The sequence below is a fragment of the Ovis canadensis genome, chromosome 15, assembly GCF_042477335.2.
Source record: "Ovis canadensis isolate MfBH-ARS-UI-01 breed Bighorn chromosome 15, ARS-UI_OviCan_v2, whole genome shotgun sequence".
In the NCBI taxonomy this organism is placed as follows: Eukaryota; Metazoa; Chordata; class Mammalia; order Artiodactyla; family Bovidae; genus Ovis; species Ovis canadensis.
The window spans coordinates 47,757,946-47,785,352 of record NC_091259.1 but is presented as its reverse complement, the minus strand read 5'-3'; the positions used below and the strand labels follow the sequence as shown (position 1 = coordinate 47,785,352).

The following is a 27,407-nucleotide window of genomic DNA, read 5'->3' as shown; positions in this document are numbered from 1 at the left end:
TCTTTTCAAATGAGTCAGCTCTTCGTATCAGGTGGCCAAAGAATTAGAGTTTCAGCTTCAACATCAGTCCTTCCAATGAACACCCGGGACTGATCTCCTTTAGGATGGACTGGTTGGATCTACTTGCAGTCCAAGGGACTCTTAAGAGTCTTCTCCAACACCACAGCTCAAAAACATCAATTCTTCGGTGCTCGGAGCCTGGTGGGCTGCCATCGATGGGGTCACACAGAGTCGGACACGACTGAAGTGACTTAGCAGCAGCAGCAGCAGCAGCAGCTTTCTTTATAGCCCAAATCACACATCCATACAGGACTACTGGAAAAACCATAGCCTTGACTAGACGGACCTTTGTTGGCAAAGTAATGTCTCTGCTTTTCAATATGCTGTCTAGGTTGATCATAACTTTCCTTCTAAGGAGTAAGCGTCTTTTAATTTCATGGCTGCAGTCACCATCTGCAGTGATTTTGGAGCCCCCCAAAAATGAAATCGGCCACTGTTTCCACTGTTTCCCCATCTATTTGCCATGAAATGATGGGACTGGCCATGATCTTCGTTTTCTGAATGTTGAGCTTTAAGCCAACTTTTTCACTCTCCTCTTTCACTTTCATCAGGAGGCTCTTTGGTTCTTCTTCGCTTTCTGCCATAAGGGTGGTGTCATCTGCATATCTGAGGTTGTTGATATTTCTCCCGGCAATCTTGCTTCCAGCTTGTTCTTCTTCCAGCCCAGCATTTCTCATAATGTATTCTGCATATAAGTTAAATAAGCAGGGCAACAATATACAGCCTTGACATAACTCCTTTTCCTATTTGGAACCAGTCTGTTGCTCCATGTCCAGTTCTAACTATTGCTTCCTGACCTGCATGCAGGTTTCTCAAGGGGCAGGTCAGGTGGACTGGTAGTCCCATCTCTTTCTAAAATCAGTGGTTAGTTAATAGCAGAGTTCTAGAGTATGCACCACACTTCCATGTTCATATGGAACATTCTTGAAAGGTCGCCTTTAAAAATGCATCATGACATTATGAAGTATAAGCTTCCAGGTTACGTATGTTTAAGAAATGCAGTCAGTTTTCCTCAGGTGCTGAATATTGGTGAGCAAGCTGATCCTAACCTCTGAAATGATTTCTACAGAGCAGAGAAAAATCAGTCAGACTAATGTTAATCATGGGATATATAATCAAGTGATATATAACTTGTCATAACACATTATAATATTACAGCAAATGTATTTAACTCACAGAACATTCTCAGGGGGCTCTTAACTCCCTTTAAAATCGTGCTCCAGGCCTCCGTTACAGCAAGACGGAGCTGACGAGTTCTGTCTGAAGCTGCCACACCACTTTGGCCAAGCCAGTGTTATGAGAATCCCTTTCAAAAAGCCTTGCACTGTTTCCCCGGGCTTAAAAGTATGTTTGGTTTTGTCAGCACCTGGAAACGGGAAGTTGAGATTTGAGGAGAAACCTTTGGCACTAAGCTTGCTGCAGAGTTGTAGTCTCTGTTGCCACGGAAACCTCACTGCTGCCTCATTTATTAATGGAGGCTCGGTGAACTTCCGGAGCTAGTCCTGCCTTGTCCTGTAAATTCATTCTAGAGAAATGCAGGTTGACTTTTCAGATATGTCTCTGTCATTTCTCAGGCATTCCCTCCTGGGTCCTCGTGAGCTCCAGAAAATCGCCTGTGTACTATAGCAGAACCACCAATTTTTATCTGGCAAGCGCATGTGAAGGCCGTTTCCTCTCTTTCATGCTTAAATCGTGTTTATGCTTGCCTGCCTTGTTCAATAAGTGAATTTTTTTTATTATGCCGCCTTTAAGAATTATGAATTTAAAATAAAGGGGTGGAAAAATTAAGTAATCAAATGCATTGAAAACCTTGATCCTAGCTTTAAGGGAGTTATACGTTTCTAACTTTTAAATTTCCAAACTTATTTTTTTATCTAAAATGAATGGTTTGTTTCTTCCCACTCCAAAAAGACACTTTCAGAAAATGGCTCAGACAAATGTTTTTAAAGTAAGCCTTCATTTCACTAAACTAACTCTCCTTTACCAGGTATCTTGACAGTATTGGAAGCTGCCTCCAGAAAAAAAAATTTTTTTTTTCATCTGATTGTTTATCTGGGAGGATGCAAATAGTAGTTTTAAGCCTTTAAGTCATCCATCATGCCTGGCAGCCTCTATTGTCTCATTGTTGAGTTGGAGCCAAGTGAGAGTCTTTCTTGGTCTTGGGAGGGAGGTACACTGATCTGACTCTGCCAGAGCTGTGGTCTCAGGGAGTCCGAACCCTGCTTTAAGGAAAGGCAATGTAGGCAGACCCAGAGGGCCCCTAGGATTGAGAAAGATCATGGGTCCTTGTTTTCTGATGTTACATTAACGAAGAAACTAACACTCTGTTCAAAGTAGAAGTGATGCGGCTTGTTCTCTAGGTTCTTCTAGTGTCTCTGAATTACTGTTAGTTTTTAAATGCATTTTTGTGGATGTAATAAAATACTGTTTATAGTCAGCTACAAAGTAAGTAATTACGATGCGGCAGATGAAATTCAATATAGCTTTGTCGTGGTTTCTTAAATTTTAATCAAACCAGTCTTAGGGTAAATTATAAAATGCCATTGCTTTTGTTGTGATAAGTGACATTGACAAAATATTAATCTAATGGATTGTTATTCACAGAAGCTAAATGTCTTCTCTAGTCTTCCAGCTTTGAATGTTTGCTTTTTGTTTTAATTTTCAGTATATGCTTTTTAAAAATCCAGAGGGAAAAAAAAAAGTTTTAAAACCACATGAAATAAAAACTCTATGTATGGAATATTCCATCGTTGATATCTTGCCAGCCACAATTGCGCATGTCTCATTTATGGCACTAAAAAACTTTTTAAAAACCAGATTTCTCTCTGGTCACTTTTTGGGTATCGTTAAAACTGGAGCTGGGATAAATAACCAACTGTTGACTACAAAGTCTAATATTAAGGGAGTAAACAACCTGTGTTCCTAGTAGATCATTTCCCCTTTATTCTGCTTTGTAAATTACCTTGTGCTGGTGCTTAAAAATGACATTTTGTTGGTTGTGTATCCCCTTTGTAGGTAAGTTATCCAAGTTATTTTCTTTCGAGAGTCTTTTAACTTGAATTTATATAATAATCTATTAAGAATATATATTTTTTGAGTATATTAAAAACAGAGAAGCTAATTTTTTGTCACCGTATTTGCTTCCCTCCACCATGGCTCAACACTTGTGTTTTAACATGTTGTTGTTTAAAATGAATATAAAGAATTTAATTCTTAAGTCTTCACATTATTCATGCAAGAGTTTTTAATAACATGAATTTCAATCTAAGGATAAAATCTTTGCATGTCGTTTGTCTCCTTTTACTCATCAAAACTGACCCAGAATTGAACAATTGTAGTGAAATTACTCTCTCCATAGTTTTTCCTTCAATGTGTTATAGAAATTCTCTTTTTGAAAAGGAGAGCTAGTTACTCTGGTGTGTGGAGGTTGGAGTGGGGAGGGAGGCTGTGGTAAAAAAAATTACATTATTTAGTCAGTTTCCAAGTATGGTTGTATATATTTTTTAAATCTGGGGATTAAATTGTTGCCGCCACTACCGCCATCAGCTCATGGGGGGCAAGGGTGGAGAAGGTGCGAGACAGTTGGTTGTAGACACCCAAATATGACAGCAGAATAATCTCTGCAACAATATGGCCGTGGTGCATTTGCTGACTTCAGAGAGCCAGATCAACCCCAATATTTTTTCAGGGATGCTAAACCTCTTGTAACTGCTAAATTGGATTTGTCACTGAATGAAGTATCAGCTGCTGTTGGACAAGGCCATAAAAGCCATCCGGCTGGCCCTTTGTAGGCAGGGCTTACCCAACGATTGATATGTTTTAGCACTTTTGGGATTATTGTGATTAAGAGGAAACCATTCTGAATGAGAGGGGAAAAAGGGGTAAGGACGCCCAGCTCACAGCTGGCGAGCAGCATGTGTTTGCTGCTGAGGAAGTCACCATGACAGCTTTCTCTGAGCTCCTACCCTGATTGATGGGTATGAAATCTTTATATGAGGAAGCGGTGTCCTTATTTCCTCCAGTTGCACCTCTCCCTGCAGGGCAGTAGGCATGTGGAATGTTGTGGACTTGAGAATTCTGAATGCTTGTCAAGTGGTCAGGCGCGCATGCGTACACAGACACACACACAGACACACAGACACACACACAGACACACAGACACACACACACACACTCTCTCTCTCTCTCTCTGCCTAAACGCATTCATCTATACACACGAGTTAATTGAGTTAACATGTGGGGGTTTCAGCAATAACAACAGAGCGTCCTCTTTAATTTTCCAGACTCAAAGCTCTGTGACATGCATTATATAGATACCTCCGTGTAGTTTGTGTCTGAGTCACCTGTGTGCGTGATGGCTAAGTGGAAACTCCACAGCTGGTGGGTTTGTAAACGCGAGCACATGGCTGAGGCTTTATTAAGTACGAGAACATCTTTTTAGAACAGGTTTATTTTCAAGAACCACCTGCTCCTAAGAGTGGGCGAGGTTTTGCACGTACCTTGCACCAGCTCAAGGCAAGCCTCTTCTGAGAGGCAGCTTGCTGAGTGGGCTGGAGTTTGAAGCTGCCCCATATTTGCAGATATACATGGATTTGGTCGCCTCTCTGGCCGTCCCAGGAGGCTGTGCTTGGTTCATGCTCAGAGTTTGCTCAGCGTACCGCACAGGAAAGAGGCCGGCTTGCCAGGTTGTCCAGAGCGTCTTTCCAAGCCTGTGAAAAGCACGAATCATCCAGCAGCCGAGTGTGCTTACAGCTGGCCCTCTGCTAGCTTTGATCTGCGAATCAGGCCGCACCATGAATGCCCTTATTGTCATGTTATGTGTACACAGTGTGTGAATTATTGAAAATAGGGAGGCCTGAGCCTCATCTGGTAGAGATTACAGTGCAGGCATGCTGGGCGAAGGTCTGTAATTGAAAATCCCCAGATGCTGTTTATTTGGCCTTTGTCACATGACCTACTGCAGGAAGATTGTCTGAACAAAATGTTGCCAGCATGGAGAGTGGAGCCCACCCTCCCCCACCTCCAGAGCTTCCCTAGGCTCAGTCTGTACACAGCTTAAACACCTGCCCAAAGGATTTTTAAAGGCTTAAAATAGATTCGCTCATAGCATTTAAATAGAGGGCATCTTGCTTGTTGGTTTAAACTGCTTAAGTGGTTGTTGACTTGTGGAACCTTCTATCCACCAAGGGTTTGCTGGATAATTTCACTCTGAGATATCTTTGCAAAGAAACCTTCAGGACTGGAGTCATGAAAAGTAGTTTGGACTCTGTCTTTTCTTTAAAAAAAATCAAACTTGTATGTGGTGAATGAACTTACAGATGAAGCCTAATCAACTGTGTGTATTATTGTCTTTAAAAAATATTTTGGCTGCCTAGAATACAGCCTTGAGTGAGCTGGTTTGTCTGCATTTTATCAAGTTTATTCTTCTTATTCTAGCTGTTTTCTTAGAAAATTTATTTTTCTGAGTTAAATACTGAGTGTTGTCCTCTGTGAGGGTGGTGAATTGAGGCAGATGCTAAATCTGAAATTGTCGAAGATCACAAGATTAAAAACAGAGTGGTTTGAGCTAATTTTGAAGAGGGAAAGGCTTTAAGTTTTCCAGGTTCTGTCCACTAGGGCGTGAAACAGCCTTTCACACCGTCCTTTGTTGCTCCCCGAACCTAGATATGATAGTGGGTGCCTCATACATTTCTTGGAATTTGCGAGGAGGAGAGGTGCATGGGTACCATGAGCCGAGCCTTCTGCTGGACTGTGAGTTCCTCGAACTCTGGTTGTGTCCCTTTATATCCCAGTCCCGCAGCACAGTGCTTTTTCTGTCCTTCCTGTTCCTCTCCCTCCCTGTCTTCCTGCCTCTTCAAAGAAAACATTGTCACCACCTCCTGTATGCCATGATGTCACCTCTTCAAATATTTTTTTCTTTCAAGAGGGGGCTGAAATCAGCAGCAGTGCTATCATTAAGTAGCAGGCTCTCAGCACAATGCCAGAAGTTAGAGGTCGAGGGAGATTGTCAGAGCAGGATGTAGGCCTTGCTTTGAAGAAGCTCCTAATTTGTCCAAAAAAAAAAAAAAAAAAAAAGAGGAAAGGAAAGGGGAGCAAAAATTCACACAGGAAGAGCCAATGACAAGGGCTGTGCTAGAGTTTGCATGGAGGCTGCTGAGCTGAAGAGGCAGAACAAACTAACTGCCAGGGAGCTGGAGGAGTGCCTTTGGAACCACGTCTTGACAACTCAGAAAGAAGTGTTCAGCAGATCTGGGCGGGGCAGAAAGGCCAAGGCAAGTTATCTACACAAAGGGAGTAGCCCCAAGTGGACAGGACATCTCTGTGGAGAGAGGCACAGGAAAGGGCGAAAAGTGGATTTGTACGGGTAGCGATTTCTTTACAGGGGAAATATATTGCATGTTACCTGAGTAATTAGAAGTTTAAAAGGGGAATAAAAATGGGTTAATTCTCCTGAATCTAAAGCTCAACCAAAAGAACTAATCTGTTTGGTTTGCTTGATGATCAGCTAAAATGAAAGCCCACTTCATAGGCCACCGCTTTCTCGCTGATGGCATTGTTGCCTTTGGCTACTCCTGGTTTTGAGACCAAACGCTGGGTAAGTGACAGAGCGTGGCAACCACTGGAGGAAGCATCTCTGAACTTTTCTCAGACTATTCTTCAGTATGTTTCCTCTCCTTCTAGATATTCTGCCTTTTATTCCAGTTGTGTGGCTTCTTGCCTAAATTCTTCCAAAATAGAAATTCCTTGGGAGCAGAGAATATATATTGTTCTAGCATGTATCTCCTTCAGCACCTAGTGCAATGTCTTTTGTATAGAAAATGTTTAACAGATATTATTGAACAGGGAAGGGGGGCTGCATTGGGGCCAGATGATGAAGGCCTTGAAGGTGGTGTGCTTTTTATCTTGTATTGTAGGTGGTGAATGGACTTTTAAAATGGTATATATACAATTTAGTCCACTTCATGGTTGGCTTGGTCCCCGTTCTAAGATTTTGTCTGCCTTAAGCACTTAGTGACAGTCTTGTGAGAAGTTTAACTTATTATAGAGGCTATTTTCAGAGCAGCAGGTCTGATGTTAAGCATAATGAACTTGGAAGACAAAGCTGGCTTCAGATCTCAAGTCTACAACTTAACTAGTTTGGGAACTTGGGCAAGTTTCTTCTTTGAACCTCAGGTTTTAAAAAAAAAAAAAAAACACCTCAGCATTTATAAAGTGTTAATAAGGTGGGAATGAAGGTTAAATATATGCATATATGATTATGGTTTCCATATTCTTTTTTTTTAAAGAATTAATAAATGCCTAGACATTTATAATTCTTTTTCTTATGTTTCCTAAGCAGCAGGTAATCCCATGTGAGTGTCATTTTGATTTAATGCTTGTATAACTTACCTTTGTATAGATATTGCTGTATAACTTCAGAAGTTGATACTTAATTTTTCTAGTGATAGTCGTGTTTTCACACTGAGAACTAAATTCTGGAAATCCTGTGGGGGATATGCTGTTTATTATTTTTTTTCCTTTAAAATAATTTTTATTAAATTATAAATGTACAATAGCTTCTTAACTCTGCATACCCACTAAAATTTTTTAAAGGAATAGCATTATGTCTGTTCCACCAATATTCTGGATAGTAGCCTCCATAACCAGGGCTGCCTTGAAAACAGCCCTATCCAGATCCTCCTCCATATCCACGGTCAGTCAGTTCAGTCAGTTTAGTTGCTCAGTTGTGTCCGACTCTTTGTGACCCCATGAACTGCAGCACACCAGGCCTCCCTGTCCATCACCAACTCTCGGAGTTCACCCAAACCCATGTCCACTGAGTCGGTGATGCCATCCAACCATCTCATCCTCTGTTGTCCCTGTCTCCTCCCACCCTCAATCTTGCCCAGCATCAGGGTCTTTTCCAATGAGTTAACTCTTCACATGAGGTGGCCAAAGTATTGGAGTTTCAGCCTCAGCATCAGTCCTTCCAGTGAACACCCAGGATCCTTCTTTAGGATGGACTGGTTGGATCTCCTTGCAGTCCGAGGGACTCTTAAGAATCTTCTCCAACACCACAGTTCAAAAGCATCAATTCTTCAGTGCTCAGCTTTCTTGACAGTCCAACTCTCACATCCATACATGACCACTGGAAAAACCATAGCCTTGACTAGACAGATCTTTGTTGGCAAAGTCACGTCTCTGCTTTTGAATATTCTGTCTAACTTTCCTTCCAAGGAATAAGTGTCAAAATTTCATGGCTGCAATCACCATCTGCAGTGATTTTGGAGCCCAGAAAAATAAAGTCAGCCACTGTTTCCTCATCTATTTCCATGAAATGATGGGACTGGATGCCATTAGTTTTCTGAATGTTGAGCTTTAAGCCAACATTTTCAACTCTCCTCTTTCACTTTCATCAAGAAGCTCTTTAGTTCTTCACTTTCTGCCATAAGGGTGGTGTCATCTGCATATCTGAGGTTATTGATATTTCTCCCAGCAATCTTGATTCCAGCTTATGCTTCCTCCAGCCCAGCATTTCTCATGATGTACTCTGCATATAAGTTAAATAAGTAGGGTGACAATATACAGCCTTAACGTACTCCGTTTCCTATTTGGAACCAGTCTGTTGTTCCATGTTGGTTTTTTTTTTTTTTAATTTTTACTTTACAATACTGTATTGGTTTTGCTGTTGCTTCCTGACTTGTATAAATCCAGGATCACTTTTCATATCCATCAGCTCCTCCTCTAAAGTCCCTTCTTGGTCGTGCACCAAAGTTTCCACCACCGCCACTATGAGAATACACAGAACTAAACTGACCTCCTAGGTGGAGACAAGGCCTGTATTACTTCTGCATGATGACCATAGATGACATGGTTGGGACATGCTCTTTAATACAGTGCCTATAGCTGATTGATTGAGATAATTTTATAATTTGCCATAAGTTATAAGGATTTTGGCCACATATAGCTCTTGAAGTGAAAGTCACTCAGTCATGTCCAACTTTTTGTGACCCCATGGCCTATGCAGTCCATGGAATTCTCCAGGCCAGAATACTGGAGTGGGTAGCCTTTCTCTTCTCCAAGGGATCATCCCAACCCAGGGATCGAACCCAGGTCTCCCACATTGCAGGCGGATTCTTTACCAGCTGAGCCACAAGGGAAGCCTAAGAATCCTGGCGTGGGTAGCCTATCCCTTCTCTCATTTAGCCTGCAGTGAGAACCTAATTCCTACTGTTTTATTCATGGGAGAATCTATTCTAAATTAAAAGTTCATTGCAGCAATTAAGTGTAGTAGTTTACATGGTGTTCTCTTAATATTCAACTTTCACCATTAAGGGCTTTGTTTACTTGCCTGGAGAATTCCATGAACAGAGGAGCCTGGTGGGCTACAGCCCATGGGGTCGCAAAGAGTTGGACATGACTGAGCGACTAACACTTTTACTTGGAAACAAGTTTTATGGCCATATCATTGGACAATTTAGGGTAATGCAGAAATTTTGAGAACCTTTTCACTGTAGCATGGAAAATATGTTAATTTCTTTTTTAAAAAATTAATTTATTTATTTTAATTGGAAGGGTAATTACTTTTCAGTGTTATGATTTTTGCCATACATCAACATGTATCAGCCATGGGTACACATGTGTCCCCCCGTCCTGAACCCCCCTCTCACCTCCCTCCTCACCCCATCCCCTGGGTGGTCCCAGAACATCAGCTTTGAGTGCCGTGCTTGAACTTGCACTGGTCATCTATTTTCCATATGGTAATATACGTGTTTCAGTGCTATTCTCTCAAATCATCCCATGCTCGCCTTCTCCAGCATAGTCCAAAAGTCTGTTCTTTACAAAAGATGCTAATTTCAATAACATTGAAAATAGACACACTGTAGGTTTATACTAGACATCATGTAGTAAGGTGTCTTTGACAGAAACTGTATCAGTTCAAATAATGAAAAAGAGATCCAGAGAAGTGAAGCAAGTTTTCCTTGTTCACACAGCTAGCAAGTACAGGTTCAAATTTCCCGGAAAAGATCTAGGCAATCATACATCTGAGTCCAAAAAAAAAAAAGAAAAAAAGAAAAAAAATTCTATAGTATGGCTGCGATTAAAGATTCTCCATTAAAGACCTATAGTTTTTAGCACTTCAGATGTGTGGATTTCACACATCTTTGAGGCCAAATAATTAATAAATAAACAGAGTGTTCTTACCAAAGTTTTTCATTAACATGACTCTCCTGGGTTAATGTTGAGATTACCTTTTTTAAAATTTTTGGATCAGATCCATATTGCTGTGGCATGTGGAGGTCATCAGGGGAGAGAGGGGTATGGAGGAAAAGAGCATGTGTTGGTCACACTTGTGCCAAGGCAAGAGAACACAGCGAGACTCTGGAGAGTTGTGCCATGTCTCACTAAAAAGGTTACAGCTGTTAAAGGGCCTACAAATTTCAGCTGATATTGGCAATGCTGTTATCGAAGTTACATACCCTTTTTCTAGATCATTTTCTTCCTAACTATCTTCATATGGAAGAGAAGAGCTCATTCATTCTTTTTTTTTTTAATTGAACACATTCATTGATCACCTACTTATGTGCATGCTAAGTCACTTCAGTCGTGTCTGACTCTTTGCAATCCTATAGACGGTAGCCCACCAGGCTCCTCGGTCCATGGGGTTTCTCCAGGCAAGTATACTGCGGTGGGTTGCCATTTCCCTCTCCAGGGGATCTTCCTAACTCAGGGATCCAACCCACATCTCTGATGTCTCCTGCATTGGCAGGCAGATTCTTTACCACTAGCACCACCTGGGAAACCCATTCATTTTCTTTTTTAACTGAAAACGTTTATTGATCACGTACTTAGTAGGTGTTAGATCTGGAGTCAGCACCAGAAGGGTTCTGTGCATGGAGCAGTCACTGTCCAAGAGGGGACTGGACCATCCTTTAGGTAAGTGTGGGCAGTGCATCAGTAGTAGCAGGGCTATGTGCTCAGAACGTGAGTACACGAAAAACAACTCACTCAGTTTGGAAAGCTCCCAGAAGATTTCAAGGAGGAAGTGCTTCACTTAGGGTTTGCAGGGATGAATAGGAGTTTTGCAGGCAAAGAAGAAGAAAAAGAACATATCAAGACAGATGTTTGCACAAAAGCATGGCGACGGCTGTGCTCTGTGAAGCTGCTATAACAGTACAGGAATGGGCTGTTAGCCTCAGGTAACAAGCTACGGAGTGTGTGACTTTCTTTTAGTGGATGGGGATGTACCTTTCAGGAGCTCGTGATCTTTTACTCACGAAACTCTTAGTAGGGCCAGGATATGGACAGTGCCCTGACCCATGCAGAAGTCGAGCACTTTGGACCCAGCAGTGTGGGGAATCTGTGCTACTTCCCAGTCAGAGTCAAGCCATCGCCCTCCTCATGTATACTGGACAGTTTGTTTTTAACTCAGAGTCTTTGTTTGTAGTTTGCGTTATAAAATTGTGGTCTTTCACAACCGCTGGTCTGTGAGGTGAGCTCCAGGTGCCTGGCTCCCTGGCTCACTCCTCTTCACACACTCCAAGCGTAGTGCATATTTCACGCCTTACATGGACTTTCGTGGAGGAGACACTCTTTGAGCTGGGCCTGGAAGGCTTTTGATTGGTGCTCTTAAGGTATCTGGTACTTGTGAGCCAAACCTCTGAATGGCAGGTTGGTTCAGGGAACTGAAAGCTAGGTGTCCTTTTTGATGATGATAAAATGGATTAAGGTGATGATTGTGTGTCATGAAAAAGAAGTTAGGGCCAGATGATGGGACCACACTTTAGACTATAGTCAGAAGTCTTGAAGCAGTGGAGGGGCTAAACGAGAGCCGAGTTTCAAGTAGCCGTGTGTAGGATTGGTTCGAAAGAACAACCAGAGGCATAAAGTATGAAAGCTCGGTGAATTATTCCTTAGAGGGTTAAAAAGGTGATTACATAGCATCTCTTTTTTGCTTCATAAAGAATGAGCCGTTAAAAAAAAACTGTATTCATCTATATATTTATTTTTTCCTTCTAGAAATAAATAACAAAAAGAATTTCCCTCCTACATTAGGGATTGTTAATCTTCAGTCCATAACACTAGTCAATTTTACTTGCTGTCTCTCTTTGACCCTTGTTGTCTAATGCAGAGGTGTGGTTTGTTAGCTCTCCTGCTCAGATGAAGAGCGCAGTGTTTTATGGGGCCATCACTTGATAATGTTATCAGCTGCCATTGACTGATAGGAACTCAACCTGAGTTACTCACAGACTTTTGAAGGGATTCAGGGAATAAGCTCTGACCAACCAGGGTTAACACAGCCTTCGTCTGTGTACTCTTCCTTCTAAAGCTGTCCCTTGTAGGCCGCTGGGTGAGTGCAGACAAGGGATATTTTATTTTAGGAACTTGCCAGTGTTCACCTCCTGAAGGCCATCAGTTCATTTTGTAAACCTTTAGATCAGGAACATGCAGTACCAGCCCCTAACAACCCAGAATGGGGTGCCTGGCTCATTCTGGTGACTTTCCATGTTGGTTGGTGCTGATGTTTGGCCAGTGATTTATACTAGGGCTTAACTGAGACACTGGTGTCTAAACTTCCTCATTTGCAACACTCTGGGACAATTTTGAATGCTCTTTTTCATGAGCCTTCCTTCACCCCCAATCTCAGCCTTGTACCCCTCTCCGACTCTGGTTCTCCGTCCCTCTCATTCAGTTATTCGATCCATCACCATATGCTTTCTAAGGACCCACTGGTTTTTGGCACTAGGGGTACAGTGGTGAGTGAAAACACAGGGTCTGTGCTCCTCTGGAAATTCGGGTCTTTAATGGGGAAGACAGGTGTTCATCATACAGTCTTTCAGATAAATGGAACATGCCATGAGTGAGAGGCATGGAGAGCGGTAAGCGACTCTGTTCTCACGGGTGAGTGTCCTTCACAGATGGAAGCTCCCTGAAGGCAGAGGCAACATCTCTTTACACCCAGAACCCTAGTATGGTGCTTGTACCCTGCAGGTGCAGTGGGTGTCTGACTAGTAGGTGACTGGCCAGCTTTGGTAGACCTCCTTTCTTTCCCAGTGTTGATGGGACGATGGAGCAGCGTGAAAGAAATGTTAATTATTAACTCTTCACAGGTTAGTGAGTAAAAACGGTCTGCTGCCTCCTCCGGCAATATCCATAGATACAGACTCCCGGGTTTTTAGCAGGAAAGGGCCACTAAACGTGTTCTGTAGACCTCCCCTCACTGCTGACACTTGGTTCCTGCCGTGTACTCTACATTTGTGCTTTTTGGTTGTTGGCTTTTATGTGCTAAGATTCTTTTTTCCTTTAATATGAGCCTCAGGTCACACAGAGGGGTCCATGGCTGGAAAGTATTTTAACACTATCTCACGGAATCTTGCCTAAGAATTGATTGATTGTTCAGTTGTTCAGTCATGTCAAACTCTTTGTAACCCCATGAATGGCAACACGCCAGGCTTCCCTGTCCTTCACCATTTCTCAGAGTCAGTGATGCCATTCAACCATCTCATCCTCTGTCATCTCCTTCTCCTCCTGCCCTCAATCTTTCCCAGCATCAGGGTCTTTTCAAATAAGTCAGCTCTTTGGATCAGGTGGCCAAAGTATTGGAGCTTCAGCTTCAGCATCAGTCCTTCCAATGAATATTCAGGATTGATTTCCTTTAGGATTGACTCGTTTGATCTCCTTGCAGTCCAGGGGACTCTCAAGAGTCTTATTTAACATCACAGTTCAAAAACACCAATTCTTTGGCATTTAGCCTTCTTTATGGCCCAACTCTCACATCCATACATAACTACTGGAAAAACTGTAGCTTTGACTATACAGACATTTGTCAGCAAAGTAATATCTCTGCTTTTTAATACACTGTCTAGGTTTGTCATAGCTTTTCTTCCAAGGAGCAAGCATCTTTTAATTTCGTGGCTGCAGTCACATCTGCAGTGCTTTTGGAGCCCAAAATAAATAAAGTTTCTCAGTTTCCATTATTTCCCCATCTATTTGCCATGAAGTGATGGGACTGGATGCCGTGATCTTAGTTATTTGAATGTTGAGTTTCAAGCCAGTTTTTTCACTCTCCTCTTTCACCTTCCTCAAGAGGCTCTTTAGTTCCTCCTCGCTTTCAGCTATATGGGTGGTGTTCTCTGCATATCTGAGGTTGTTAGATATTGCTAACAATATTGCTAGAAGTTTCTATTTCTCCCAGCAATCTTGATTGCAGCTTGTGATTAGTGAAAGTGAAAGATGCTTATTCGTGTCCAACTGTTTGTGACCCCATGGACTATACAGTCCATGGAATTCTCCAGGCCTTGTAGTCTGGCATTTTGCATGATGTACTGTGCGTATCAGTTATATAAGCAGGGTGACAATATGCAGCCTTGATGTACTCCTTTCCCAATTTGGAACCAGTCTGTTGTTCCATGTCCAGTTCTAACTGTTGCTTCCTGACCTGCATATAGGTTTCATATGAGGCAGGTCCGGTGGTCTGGTATTCCCATCTCTTTAAGAATTTTCCACAGTTTGTTGTGATCCACACAATCAAAGGCTTTAGTGTAGTCAATGAAGCAGAAGTAGATGTTTTTCTGGAATTCTCTTGCTTTTTCTATGATCCAGCGGATGTTGTCAGTTTGATCTCTGGTTCCTCTGCCTTTCTAAATCTAGCTTGAACATCTGGAAGTTCTCAGTTCACATACTATTGAAGCCTGGCTTGGAGAAGTTTGAGCATTACTTTGCTGACATGTGAAATGAGTGCAATTGTGTGATATTTTAAACATTCTTTGGCATTGCCCTTTTTTGGGACTAAAATGAAAACTGACGTTTTCCAGTCCTGTGGCCGTTGCTGAATTTTCCAAATTTGCTGACATATTGAGTACAGCACTTTCATAGCATCACCTTTTAGTATTTGAAATAGCTTAGCTGGAATTTCATCACCTCCACTAGTTTTGTTCTCAGTGATGCTTCCTAAGGCCCACTTGACTTCGCACTCCAAAATATCTGGCTCTAGTTGAGTGATCACACCATCATGGTTATCTGAGTCATTAAGATCTTTTTTGTATAGCTCTTCTGTGTTTTCTTGCCACCTCTTGTTAATATATTTTGCTTCTATTAGGTCTATACTGCTTCTGCCCTTTATTGTGCCCATCTTTGCATGAAATGTCCTTGGTATCTCCAATTTTCTTGACGAGATCTCTAGTCTTTCCCATTCAATAGTTTTCCTCTGTTTCTTTGCATTGTTCAGTTAGGAAGGCTTTCTTATCTCTCCTTGCCCAAGTCCTTTGTCAATCGCTGCCTCATTGGGTGTTGCTGCCTTGTGGTGTCATCACTTTGTAGAAGGCATCTTTCTTTGCTTCTTCCCACTAGGTCATCTTTTTCTACTTTCTGCTGATGATTCGGTGTCAAACTGAATTATAGGGACATAGGAGCCTTGTATGCTCCTAATGATGATCCATTCCATAAATACTGAGCTGCCTGGGATGGGGAGGCAGAAGAAAAGATGAATGCCTTTGGGTTTGTTTGTTTGGTTTTGGTGCTTTCGGCTTATGGGATCTTAGTTCCCTGAGCAGGTGTCAAACCTGGGCCCTTGGCCATGAGGGTGGGGAGTCCTAACCACTGTGCCACTGGGGAATTCCCTCATTGGTTCTTGTTCTGAGTGACTTTATGATCTGGTTGGAGCCATGGCATGTGCCGAAATGATCCAGTAGAGGGCAGGGGGGGGAAAAAATGAACCAGCAGCAAAGAGGCCAGGGTCAGGGGCAGTGGATATTTAGGGAGAGGGGCAGCCACTTGCAGCTGGAAGGCTGATGAAGGACAAGGCAGTTGAGATGTAGGCAGAGTCCCCACATATTGTAATGGACAAGGAGATGCAGGCTGTGAAAGCAATTGTGTAGTCAGCTGCAGAGCTCAGACATCTTGGGGTATTGACAAGAAGCAGTCTTACAGTGCCCTTGGGCCAAGTTAGGGTTTGTGAGGGGGTGTGGAAGACGTGATGGCTACAACCATAGCACCGGTGCCTGTGTGAAACAGCTTTGGTGTAGCCATCAGAAGCTTGAGTGTTCTTTCTGATTCTCATTCTTTTCAACATGGGAAAAAAGTGTGGGGTTTCCTCCCCTGCCCTCCCAGCAAAGAGTGGGCCAAATGGTACCCGAGTGCAAGCCTCTTCCCCAGACCAGGATATGTGTTTGCCTTCAGACTAGCCACAGCCAGGAAAGAGGAGGTTCCATTTATTGCTTCTTTCCTTGTGGCTCCCTGACTCCATTCAATTACAAAGTGGCTCTTACACTGTTAAAGCCGAGTGTCTCTGGGCTACAATTTCTAGCCACAGACCCTGCATTTGCTGTGCCTCAAACATGACCTTGAGGCCACATCACATTACACCCAAGCCCACAACAACGTTAACCAGCTTTCTCTCTGGGTAAGACGAGCACAGCACAAACTCCATGCCTTTCTGCTGGCATTTCTGTCTCTATTGCCCCTTTAGCAGAAAATTTCACAGCAATCTGGGAAGCTGGAGAAGCCAATGATGGCCTCACTTTCAACTGTGTTATGTTATTTAGGAGAAAGGAAAAAGGAAATAAAAACTAGATCGCTGTGCCTGGCGAGTATCACAGTATAAAGCGACAGGTCAGGCTGTATTTGTTTTTGCTGCTGCCTCTTGCCTGTGGGAAAAGCAAGGGCGGCTGCAGCTGCAGCATCTCAGATTTAAAGCTGTGATTCAGTGTGCGTTTCTAAAGGGCACTGTGCGCTACAGAGGAGCTGTAGTACAGTGACACCTGGTGGTGAAGTGTGACATTGCCACTCAGCTCTATAAGCTATTGCAGGTACTTACAGAGAAAGGTCCGTCTACTCAAGACAATGATTTTTCCAGTGGTCATGTATGGAGGTGAGAGTTGGACTTTGAAGAAAGCTGAGCGCCAAAGAATTGATGCTTTTGAACTGTGATATTGGAGAAGACTCTTGAGAGTCCCTTGGACTGCAAGGAAATCCAACCAGTCCATGCTAAAGGAGATCAGTCCTGGGTATTCTTTGGCAGGAATGATGCTAAAGCTGAAACTCCAGTACTTTGGCCACCTCATGCGAAGAGTTGACTCATTGGAAAAGACTCTGATGCTAGGAGGGATTGGGGGCAGAAGGAAAAGGGGACGGCAGAGGATGAGATGGCTGGATGGCATCACCGGCTCGATGGACGTGAGTCTGAGTGAACTCCGGGAGTTGGTGATGGACAGGGAGGCCTGGCGTGCTGTGATTCATGGGGTTGCAGAGTCGGACACGACTGAGCGACCGAACTGAACTGAACTGAACTGAACTGAACAGAGAAGAAGGGCTTCCCTGGCCAATCACTGGTAAAGAATCTGCCTGCATTGCAGGAAAGCTGGGAAGATCCCCTGAAGGAGAGCATGGCAACCTACTCTAGCACTCTTGCTTAGAGAATCCTGTGGACAGAGGAGCCTGGAAGGCCGCTGTCCATACGGTAGCACAGGGTTGGACATGACTGAAACAAGTAAGCAGCTGCATAATCAAGAAGAATGAAGGAAATGAGTCGTGGATACCGTGAATGTAGAATCTAGAGATTTCTGGGCTCAGAAAGACAGAGTGTGCAGTGGTCAAGGGGGACTTGAGGATCAGGTGCCTGGTTTTTAAGCGGCAGTTTCCTCTGTATATTTTTTTAATGCTGCTTCCTCTGTCTAAAAGGATCTTCAGCCTACCCCCTCCATTCTGCCTGTCAAAATCATGCTTATCACTCTAGTTAATGATAATGCACACTGAAGGATGTAGGGAGGTTATCATGCCTGCCATTTATTAAGTTGGCTCAATGGATGGATAAAATGGACAGGTGGAGCGACATGTTATAAAGCAAATGTAGAAAAGTGAATGATAGGGTCTGAGTCATGGGTGTATATAGTGTTCACTGTGAAACTGTCTCTGTGGAAGACTTCTATATGTTGCAAATTTTTCATAATAAAATGTTGGAGGAAAGGGCTTCCCTGCCTTCCCAGACAGTAAGGAATCTGCCTGTAATGCAGGAGACCAGGGTTTGATCCCTGGGTCGGGACGATCTGGAGAAGGGAATGGCTTACCCACTCTAGTTTTCTTGCCTGGATAATTCCATGGACAGAGGTGCCTGAGGGGTTATACAGTCAATGGGGTGCTGGAGAAAGTATAATTTGTCTTTAAAAGCTAGGTTCTCTTCCAGAACTTTGGGAAAGGCTTTCTAGATTGATGGAATTATTTATGACTGATGACCCACATATGTTGCTAGAGCCACTGTTAGTGGCTGTCTGACTGGTCGAGCTGATCTCCTCGATCTTAGCTTATGTTTTGGACAGTGAACTCCTTGTGAACAGCAGACTAGGCTGTCTTTAAATATTGGATACTTCAGACAGGCATCGTGTAAGACACAAAGGAGAGATGGTTCCCACAGGACTGGAGGAAGAGTTTAGGAATATCATGATAAAAGGTAGCTTTGTTGAAAGTCAGTTTTGTCACATAAGGTTTATGGGACCAAACGCCACTGTGTGCGTATGGGTGCTTGTGTTTGTTCGGGTCCGGCTCTTTGTGACCCCATGGACTGTAGCCCACCAGGCTCCTCTTCCTGTGGAATTTTCCAGGCAAGAATGCTGGAGTGAGCTGCCACGTCCTGCTCCATGGTTGTGTGTATACGTGTGTGTGTTTTTGGAAGTGAAAGAAAAATGAGGGTTAACATTTCTAATATCCAGCATTCTTCCCGGCTGTGAAACAGGACTGCTGCGTGGACCAGAGTCCCACTACCAGTTACATCAGTGGTGTTTTGTGTCTCTGAGTTTCCTGTCCTTGGTTGGAGACTTCTGAACCTCAGTTGTTGTTGTCGTGTGTGTGTGCTCAGTGTCTCACGCTTTGTGACCCCATCGTGGGCTACAGTTCATGGAATCTTCCAAGCAAGAATACTGGAGCAGGTTGCAATTTCCTACTCCTGGGGATCTTCCCGACTGAGGTAGATTGAGGGTTCATACCTGTTTCTCTTGGGTCTCCTTGCATGCACATTTTCCCCCACTGCACCACCTGGGAATCCCTTCTGTACCTTAGTGCCATGAGTCAAATCTAGGGCTTTGAACTGTATGGATCCACACCATTTGGAGGGTCATGCTCTAGAAATATAAATAGGGCTCAGAATGTCCTATGAAGGTTGCTAACAAGAATTCATTCAGAACCAGGCACCCGGAAAGAGACTCCAAAATCATTTGGAATGACATACTTGTTTCGTTAAAGAGTAAGCGTATTATAATTCTGGGAAGATTTAGAATATAAAATTTTTAATATAATCAATACCATAGTGTTTATATTTTTATTTTAAGGATTTGTGCATATGAGGTCTTCAGTATGCATATTTAAAATAATTTGGCTCACATAACAGGTTAGTCTGTATTTCCAAATTAAAATGTGCAATGAAGTAATTGACTTAGACTTGATTTTGGGAAGGGTTGAAGTCTTAACTAGATTTGTAAGTAATGTTGGCATACTCAAGAGAATTTATTAGGTTTCTAAGAGTTGTTTAAGGGAAGGTTTTGTAAGTTAAAGAGTTCTAATATTGAAAAAAATTAAATTAACTATAGATTAGGTACATAGTTTAAATGTTTGAAGGAGTTTAACTAGGTTCGTAAAATGGACCAAACATTAATCCAGTATCCTTTGAAAGTGGTTATAAAAATTATAGGATATGTAAGTAGAATTGAAAACATAAAGAAAAATGAGGGCATTAAAAAAAATAAACAGATGAAATAAACATTTTAAAGTCAAGTAAACCTGACTGGTGTTTCTCTGCACAAAACCACCCTTAGAATCTTTTTTTTTTTTTTAAAAAAAAACAACATATAAACTAAAGTGACTAACGTTGCACTTTGAGTTCATGGTAGATGCTTGGTATTAGTGGAAGTTGAATTTATAATTTGAATCAGCCATATTCCTTTTGGTAAGGCAAGAAGAAACACATAGCAACCTCAAGTTAATTACTCTTCTTGGCTTGAAACATGGTTTGGAATAACATAGAATTTGAAAGGAGATCTCGCTCATGTAAAGAATGGGGACATGAGAGTCTTGACAGACTTTCCATGATATGACGTAGCGTCTTGCTCAGCACATAGTAGATGCTCAGTGAGGGCCTCTTGTAGAAGTAGTTATTTTTAGAAGCATTTTAATCAAAATATGAGTTGACATTTTTTATGCCACTGCATAAACCATAGGGTGTACAGTCAAGTGTGGCTTCCTGGGGACTGATCTCATCCATTCAACCAAATGCCATAAGAAATTAAAAACTGGAGATATAAGTTATAGGGCACTTGGATCAAGCTATTCTGTCTGCTTTCAGAGAAAAATAAGCAAGTCTGGGTCCAGGAGGCATTTTTGCCATCTGGACAAGGTTCAGATGAAATTGCATGTAATTCAGAGCCCTAGATTTATTTCATCCCAGCCACTCAGCCCTGAACAGGGTGCACAGTGAGGCCCCGAGCTGGAGGATGCTTGGCCCCTCTGCAGACATTGTCATTTAGGTCTGACTTCTGGTAATTAGGCACTCCTAGCTGGGCTCTGCTGTCAGGCAGCCTTTGAGACAAATTGCAAAATCTGTACAACCATCTGAGAGATGGCGAAGTAGACCCAATGACACTACAGGGGATATTGGTAGGAAAGAGAGTGCTTTGAGAAGCAATCCTCAGAACTGAATTTAGAGGTCCTTCTCCTGTGGTTAAAGAGTAAGTTCAGTCAGTCACAGAGTCAGGATTGACGACTTGAAGGTGGGAACGATAGGCTTCATCTGACAAAATGAACTGCCGTAGAAATAAATGGAATGTTTTGTATTTGGATCTGAAAATCCCAACTGTGCATGAAAAGACTAGGAACAGGGGTAGGGATATATCTGAGAAGTAGCTCATATGAAAAAGACCTTGGAATTAATTGACTTCAGTTGACAGTTTATTGTAATCCCCCAAATCTAATGTGGTGCTGGGCTGCATCAACAAAGATGGAGTATTTAGGACCAGGCAGGTGACTAGAGTTCTGGGCTCCAGGCTGTGAAAGGAAATGACAAAAGATGGTCACAGGATGGAGGTGGGAGTGTTCCAAAGTTTGCCACAGATAACAAAAGAACAGGAAAGGTTTAGCTTGGATAAAGCACTGCTGGAGGTCGTTAAAGCTGTCAGAAATTTCTGTGCATTAGGAACTAACCTTCTTCTTGTTAAGAGATACAAACGAATCTGGGGGGTAAAAGTTATAGGAAACCTCCAATAAGGAGGGTCTTTTTATCTTTCAATATGTTTTAAGGCAGAATGGGCTTTTTCCTTCATTCTAGAAGTGCTGGCTTCTATAAGGACTCAGACTTTTAGGGGCGAGAAAGAGTGGCTCAGAAGTACTTTGCAGCCCCAAGATTCCACAATTCCTTTGCCTTCCAGCAGTGACTGTGTTCTGCATACTCCTAACACAGGCAGGTGGAGAACAGAGGCATAATTAGCGGAATGTTCTAGGCAGCAATGGGAGAGGTTTTTTGAATTATTAGGCAAGATTCTCATCAAGACCCTCTCACCAGAGCATTCAGTTTCTTTTCTCTGCTGGAGAGGGCTGAGGAATGCAGTTCTTCCCTTTCACCAGAGGCTGTGTTAGTGACTCCTTTTTTCTATCTGTGCGCCCAGCAGTGTGTCGTGTGCTGGGGAGACCTTGGGGGCAAGACAAAAACTCTCGCTGTCTTCAGCTATGCAGTATGTGGAGAGTGAGACGGTACACACAGATTAGACCACTGGCTATACTGTTAGTCTTAAAGTGACAGTTTGGACCCATGTGTTCTGTATGAGTACATTAGTAATGCATTTCCCCACCTGGCTTTGGGGGTTTATTTTCCCATTTATATTATAGTTCAGGTCATCGCTTTGAGATTTTTCAGTGTCTTGGTGCAGATTTGTTTATACTTTAAGGCACTTTCCCCCGAAAGTTATGAAGGATGGAAAAGATTGAGTCATTTTTCTCCTCCCCACTGACAGCTTTGTGTATAGTTTATTACTGATTCAGTGACTACCTTTGGGGGCTATCTGCCTTCGTATTGTAACTTCTTTTCCTTGTGTTTCTGTGATCACAGCAGTTCATCCTCTCATGGCTATAATGACACTAACTGGAGCTAACCATGAGAAGAAACCTGGGTGAGAAGAAATGGATATGAAAAATAAAACTAGAACAGAAGCCACTCTGTGTACTTCCACATTAATCTTTGTATTTGTTTATACAAGTGACCATCCGTTTAGAGACAAGCATGCAAACAAACAAAAGGCACATTTTAATTGCTGATTGTAGTTCATGAGGAAACTCCCTTCTTCCTAATTTCCCTTAGTAAATATTTTCTGCACAAATTATACCTTTAATTTTTCTAGCATTAATAAACTTACAGATACAACTTAAAAATGCATGATTCTGAATTCTAGTCTTAGCATTCAGAGGCTTTTTACACCTCACCCCTGTCCCACTCACGCACCAAAGTAACCTACTTTATTGTAAATTCTTCTTTCTTTCAGGTAGGAATGAATTGATAGCCAGATACATCAAACTCAGGACAGGGAAGACGAGGACCAGAAAGCAGGTAAAGTAACCGACCTGGAAGTTGTGCATGTCAGCGAATGGCCCACGGAGGCATTTTGGCTGCAGTGGCTGTCTGTGCTTTGGCTCCTAGGAGCCCCCAACCAGAGTTCCCTGTAAGGACGTCAGTGTTGTAGGTGTTTGAAATTGGCTCCGTTTTTTACTGTTCCTCATTTCAGAGACCTTTTATTCCATGGTCTCTGGAGTTGCCTCTATACACATATGGAAAAGTTTCACTGCTAAGGACGGTGTACGAACTGCTCCTGTACTCTAAATCTTCAATTTTCTTTCCCAAACTGTGCATCTGCAAACATTGTAAAGGCTGCAGGTGCAGATACACTTTGCAAGTCATGAAATTTTGAGATTTTGCGCATTGTAAAATCCTGGAACAATTACATATTAGTCATCTTTTCACTGCAAAAGTAACACTAGCAGCCGTGAGCACTGGCCAGAACATGAGGCTGAATGATGTGCGTCCAGGGAACTGTTGCTCCTTAAGCTATGGCTTTTTGTCAGTAGCTGCTGTGACTGAAATGAAGTTACAACTTAAATACCTTTGTGCAGCACTGGGTCAGGAATTTTCCTCTGCCCTCCCATCAGGGCTGTGGTGCTCTTCACTCCTTGTGATGTAAACTAGCGCAAACCTCTGACCCAGTTCAGAACTGGAATGGATGAGAAATTAACATTTAATGAAAAGCAGAAAAAAAAAAAAGAAATGGAAAGCGGGGAGGGAAATCAAACCAACCTCACGGGTGAGTTCTCAACAAGAAAAAAAAGAAATATTTATAATATGTGTTTCAGTGTTGACTATGCTGCCTGATTCGGCAGGAATTTTAAAAACTTATAATCAAACCAAAAGGCGAGCTCAGTTGTGAAACTCTGAGCAGTGGATTCCAGTCCTCTGCTTGGGTGATGAGCTGTTTTTCTGAGTGTTTATGACGGGGAGAGCTTTCCCCGGGAATGCCCCGGTGCCCCCGCCGGGAGCCCACTGCTGAGTCAGCACAGAGGCAGGTGGCCTCCAGCCAGTGCTCTGAGGCGGGCATTGTCTGTTCAGTGGATGTCTCCCCCTCTGTGGCCCACAGCAAGCCAGTGGATCACATCAAAACAAAATTCGGGTGAAAGCAGGAGCCGGATGGAGAGGTGAAGAGGATGGGGGAGTTCCTTCTTCTCCATACTTAAAAAAAAAAAAAAAAAGCAAATAGAAAGAAAAATTGATAATTGATACTGGAAAACAAAGTTAGAGATAAGTGGATCAATTATTATCATAAAGCCTGTTTTTAAGCTCACTAGAGTGTTTGAAATCAAGTAATGGCCTCACAGTCTGAGTCGCTGAACTTCCAAATGGAAGCTTCTAAATTTCTGAAACAGACAAATCTAATTCCCAACATGCTGAAAGTCCTGGACCTGGGCTGTCTGCTGATCTGTGAGCTCTGGTCATGTGCCCAACCCCTTCAGTGAGGGGAGGCTTCTAAATTTAACCAAGTCCTGCTGAAAGAGATGCAAATTTGTTTACCCAGTGGAATCATTGTGTTTCAGAAGCCCGGCTTGGCTCAGTTTCCACACCCCGGCATCCTGGGGATGTTTTTAGGCAGCAGTTGGTGATACCTCTCCAATGTGAATTTGTTGTTCAGCAAATCCGTGTGGTTTTTCAACCCAGATTTTTAACAGGATGGCTGGCTGGCTGTATTCACACTTTTCGCTTTGTAATAATATGCAAATCCACTTGGCGCCCAGTCAATACCCAAAAGAGTGGAAGGATTAAAGATATTTATAAGGGCAAAAAAAAAAAAAAAAAAGCTCTGCTAACTGGGTCTTTCCATTTCTCTTTGAGATCTAATTTACATGTCAGTATTATTTTAACATTTGCTACAGAATCCAGAGCTCTTAATGAGATCAGAATACAACCGACAGCTTCAGCTTTTTGATTCTGCAGAATGTGCTAATTTATGGATAGTCTCTTCTAAATTGAGAAAAAGGGATTTTCCCTCCTGATACTGAGAAGCTATAAATATTTTCATTTACCTCTACCCCCACCTTTTAAATTTTATAAAGAAAACAACCCCACTCTCCCCCTCTCATCCCGTGGCCCGAAATTTCTCCTGAGTGAGAAAACTAATATTAGCTTCAACTTTCTTCCTGAATCCAGTCACTGCAGTGATGACCCAGTCTGAAAAGCTTAGAGCAGCGCTGGGGGCTTGGTGTCTGGCTGGGACTGTGTATTCCTAACTGCAGAGCTTTGTTGAGATGCAAATAACCTCCCCCCCACCCCCCACCCTGAAACCCTCCCAAGGAGTAGCGATTTTATATTTGATTTCCTTTTTTTGTTTTGTTTTGTTTTGTTTTGTTTCCCCTCATAAACCCGAACAATGTAGGTGTCTAGTCATATACAGGTCTTAGCAAGAAAGAAAGTTCGAGAAATTCAAGCCGCCATTAAGGTACGTCTGGCTTGCCCAGTTGTAGGGGGCTTTTCATCTCCATGGTTACAGGCTTTTCCTTTGTTTTCCTCCCTTCCCCTACCCTGCAGGTGTCTAGTCACATTCAGGTTCTTGCCAGAAGGAAATCTCGTGATTTTCATTCCAAGCTAAAGGTATGCGCTTTCCTGCTTTTTGGCTTGTGGTTGCTATGCATCTCACTTCCTGTTTTCCATGGTGACTGGTGAATGCCTGGTGCTGGGATTCTGGTAACCTAGTTTCCTCGCATGTGAGAGCTGTTTACATTTCTTTGTGTCTAATCTCTCTGTTTCTGTACTAGCCTCACATTAAGCTCAGAGTGTGTGGTGTGTGTGTGCGCATGTGTGTGTGTGTGTGTGTGTGTGTCCCTAATAACAATGCAAACGCAGCAGAGAGCTAGTCTTGATAACTTTAGCACAGAAACATTTTTTTTTTCAGTCTTCAAATACCTACCAAGAAGCACTGAGCTAAGAGAGGGAAGAAAAGTCCAAGAGATGCAAAGTTGGTGTAGAAACTATAAATGAATCATTTCCAAGAGATCATCATGAAATCACTTTTTGAAATATTTAGAAATTATTTTAAATTTGTGTTTTTGATGTGTTTTCAATACTTATGAAAAATACATCTTCTTCATGGAATTTTTTATGTGTTCTTCCAACAGAGAATATTTTCTGTCAGATTTCTTCCACATTTCTTAATAATATTTTTTTAAGTGTGTGGCTTTGTTAATTAAAACAGAAATTTGAGGTGAGGCCTTAAAAAACAAAAGATGGATCTTAGAGATGAGAAAGCTTTTGATCAAATCCATGTTTGCAATTCTGTTTATACTTGAATTTAAATTTTTTTTCTTCATGTGCCTCATTACCTAGTCTTTTAAAATATATTTCATAGCAAAAACAGAGGCATGGACAATTTTAAAATGCAAGTTCTCTTGTTTTCTCCCTTTGCAAAGTTTGCAGTAAAGTATACATGACTCTCTTTTCCCCCCTAATGTCCTATTTTAGGAATGCAAAGGGATTATAGTTTGCATGGAGGAGCTTTATAATAAAAATGAATCCATAATCCATAGTATTATCTTTCTCCCATGCCTGTTCTTGGTTCTCTTTTTATTTTTTTCCCCCATGTATTAAGTAAATTTGTATGTTTGTTCTAAGCTAAAGAACAAAGTGCAATTTCACAGCCCTAAGTGGTGAGAGCCAGGACTCTTTCCAAAGTCCTCCAACTTTTTAAATGCAAACAAGGCTGGCTGTGGAATAGGACTAGTGACCAGGAAGGCGCATTTGGTGTGCCCTCTGCAGTGGGCAGCATGCTGGCTCGCTCGCACGTGTGGCTGATGGTGGCTGGCTTTTAGCTGCACTGGCTGAGCAGTTGGAAGACTAAAATAACTTTATAGCTCCTGCTTTTTAACCAAAGGTGCAGTCCTTTCTATGTGGATGTAACTACCCCAGTGTTTGCTCAAGTTCTCACTCTGTTTCTAGTTTCCCTAATGGATTAATGATGTACAAATAAGTTTATAGACATCAACTTTGTGTTTCCAATCTGCGATGTTATAAATTGCTCTGTTTCTGCACTGTGTGGTTCCTGTGTGCTCACCGGGGCACACAGCCCTAGATCGAAAGCCCTGTAAATGGTGGATAAAGCTCTCCTGGTCAGAGGGGATCACTATGGGATTCCACAAGCACTCTTTTTCTCTCTTGGGGATGTTACAAATTTTCCTCAGTGGAAACAGTTTTGTTGTTACCTTATGCATATACAAACATACCAACACACGGTTGTATTTGTTTTTTAAAAAAAGACCTCTCCCCACTTTCAGCCAGCGCTGGACCATTTCCTCTGGAGTAGGCATGAGGGGGAGGCAGAAACATAGGCCGTGGAGTAGCAAGGCGCTCGGCATTTCAGCTCCAAGAACCACCTCCATCTTCTCACAGTTCCTCTCCTTCCTGCCTACCTCATTATTCTGGGGAAAATGGAGGCCTTTGTTCTTCCCATCAGCTAATACCAGTTGAGTGTTCCAGGCATGGCGCTCATCATGGTGGGCAGCTAACAACCAATCCTCTATTCATAGAGCTGGCTGTGGAAATGGGAATGTGAAATACAGGGCACGGTAGGGTAAGTGTTAGCAGAGAGAGCCAAAGGGAAACATGCAGGGAGTCCCAGGGACAAGTTGCATGGACCATGTCTGCTGAGTCTGGGGATGAAAGGAGTTAGTGCAATGCAAAGCCTCGTGTGTTCTCACGCGTTAGCTCACTACAAAGTGAGTTCTGTTCTTCAGATTTTGAGCAGTACTATTGAGGAAACCAGGTCTCCAAAGGTTCAGTTAACTCACCAAAAGCCACCAGTGTA

General features: G+C 42.4%; 1 protein-coding gene across 8 annotated transcripts in view; it reads left to right on the top strand.

The window, feature by feature from the left end:
* Positions 1 to 27,407, top strand: part of TEAD1 (TEA domain transcription factor 1) — a 260,791-nt gene that overhangs the window by 168,069 nt on the left and 65,315 nt on the right. For 2 of the 8 annotated variants that reach the window (XM_069554344.1, XM_069554345.1), the window contains exons 3-5: positions 22,554 to 22,618; positions 24,987 to 25,049; positions 25,139 to 25,201. In XM_069554344.1, the coding sequence (XP_069410445.1) occupies positions 22,554 to 22,618; positions 24,987 to 25,049; positions 25,139 to 25,201 (191 nt within the window). Of the gene's footprint in view, positions 1 to 22,553; positions 22,619 to 24,986; positions 25,059 to 25,138; positions 25,202 to 27,407 lie in introns of all 8 variants that reach the window. The other 6 variants (XM_069554347.1, XM_069554352.1, XM_069554348.1 and 3 more) reach the window with 3 other exon arrangements.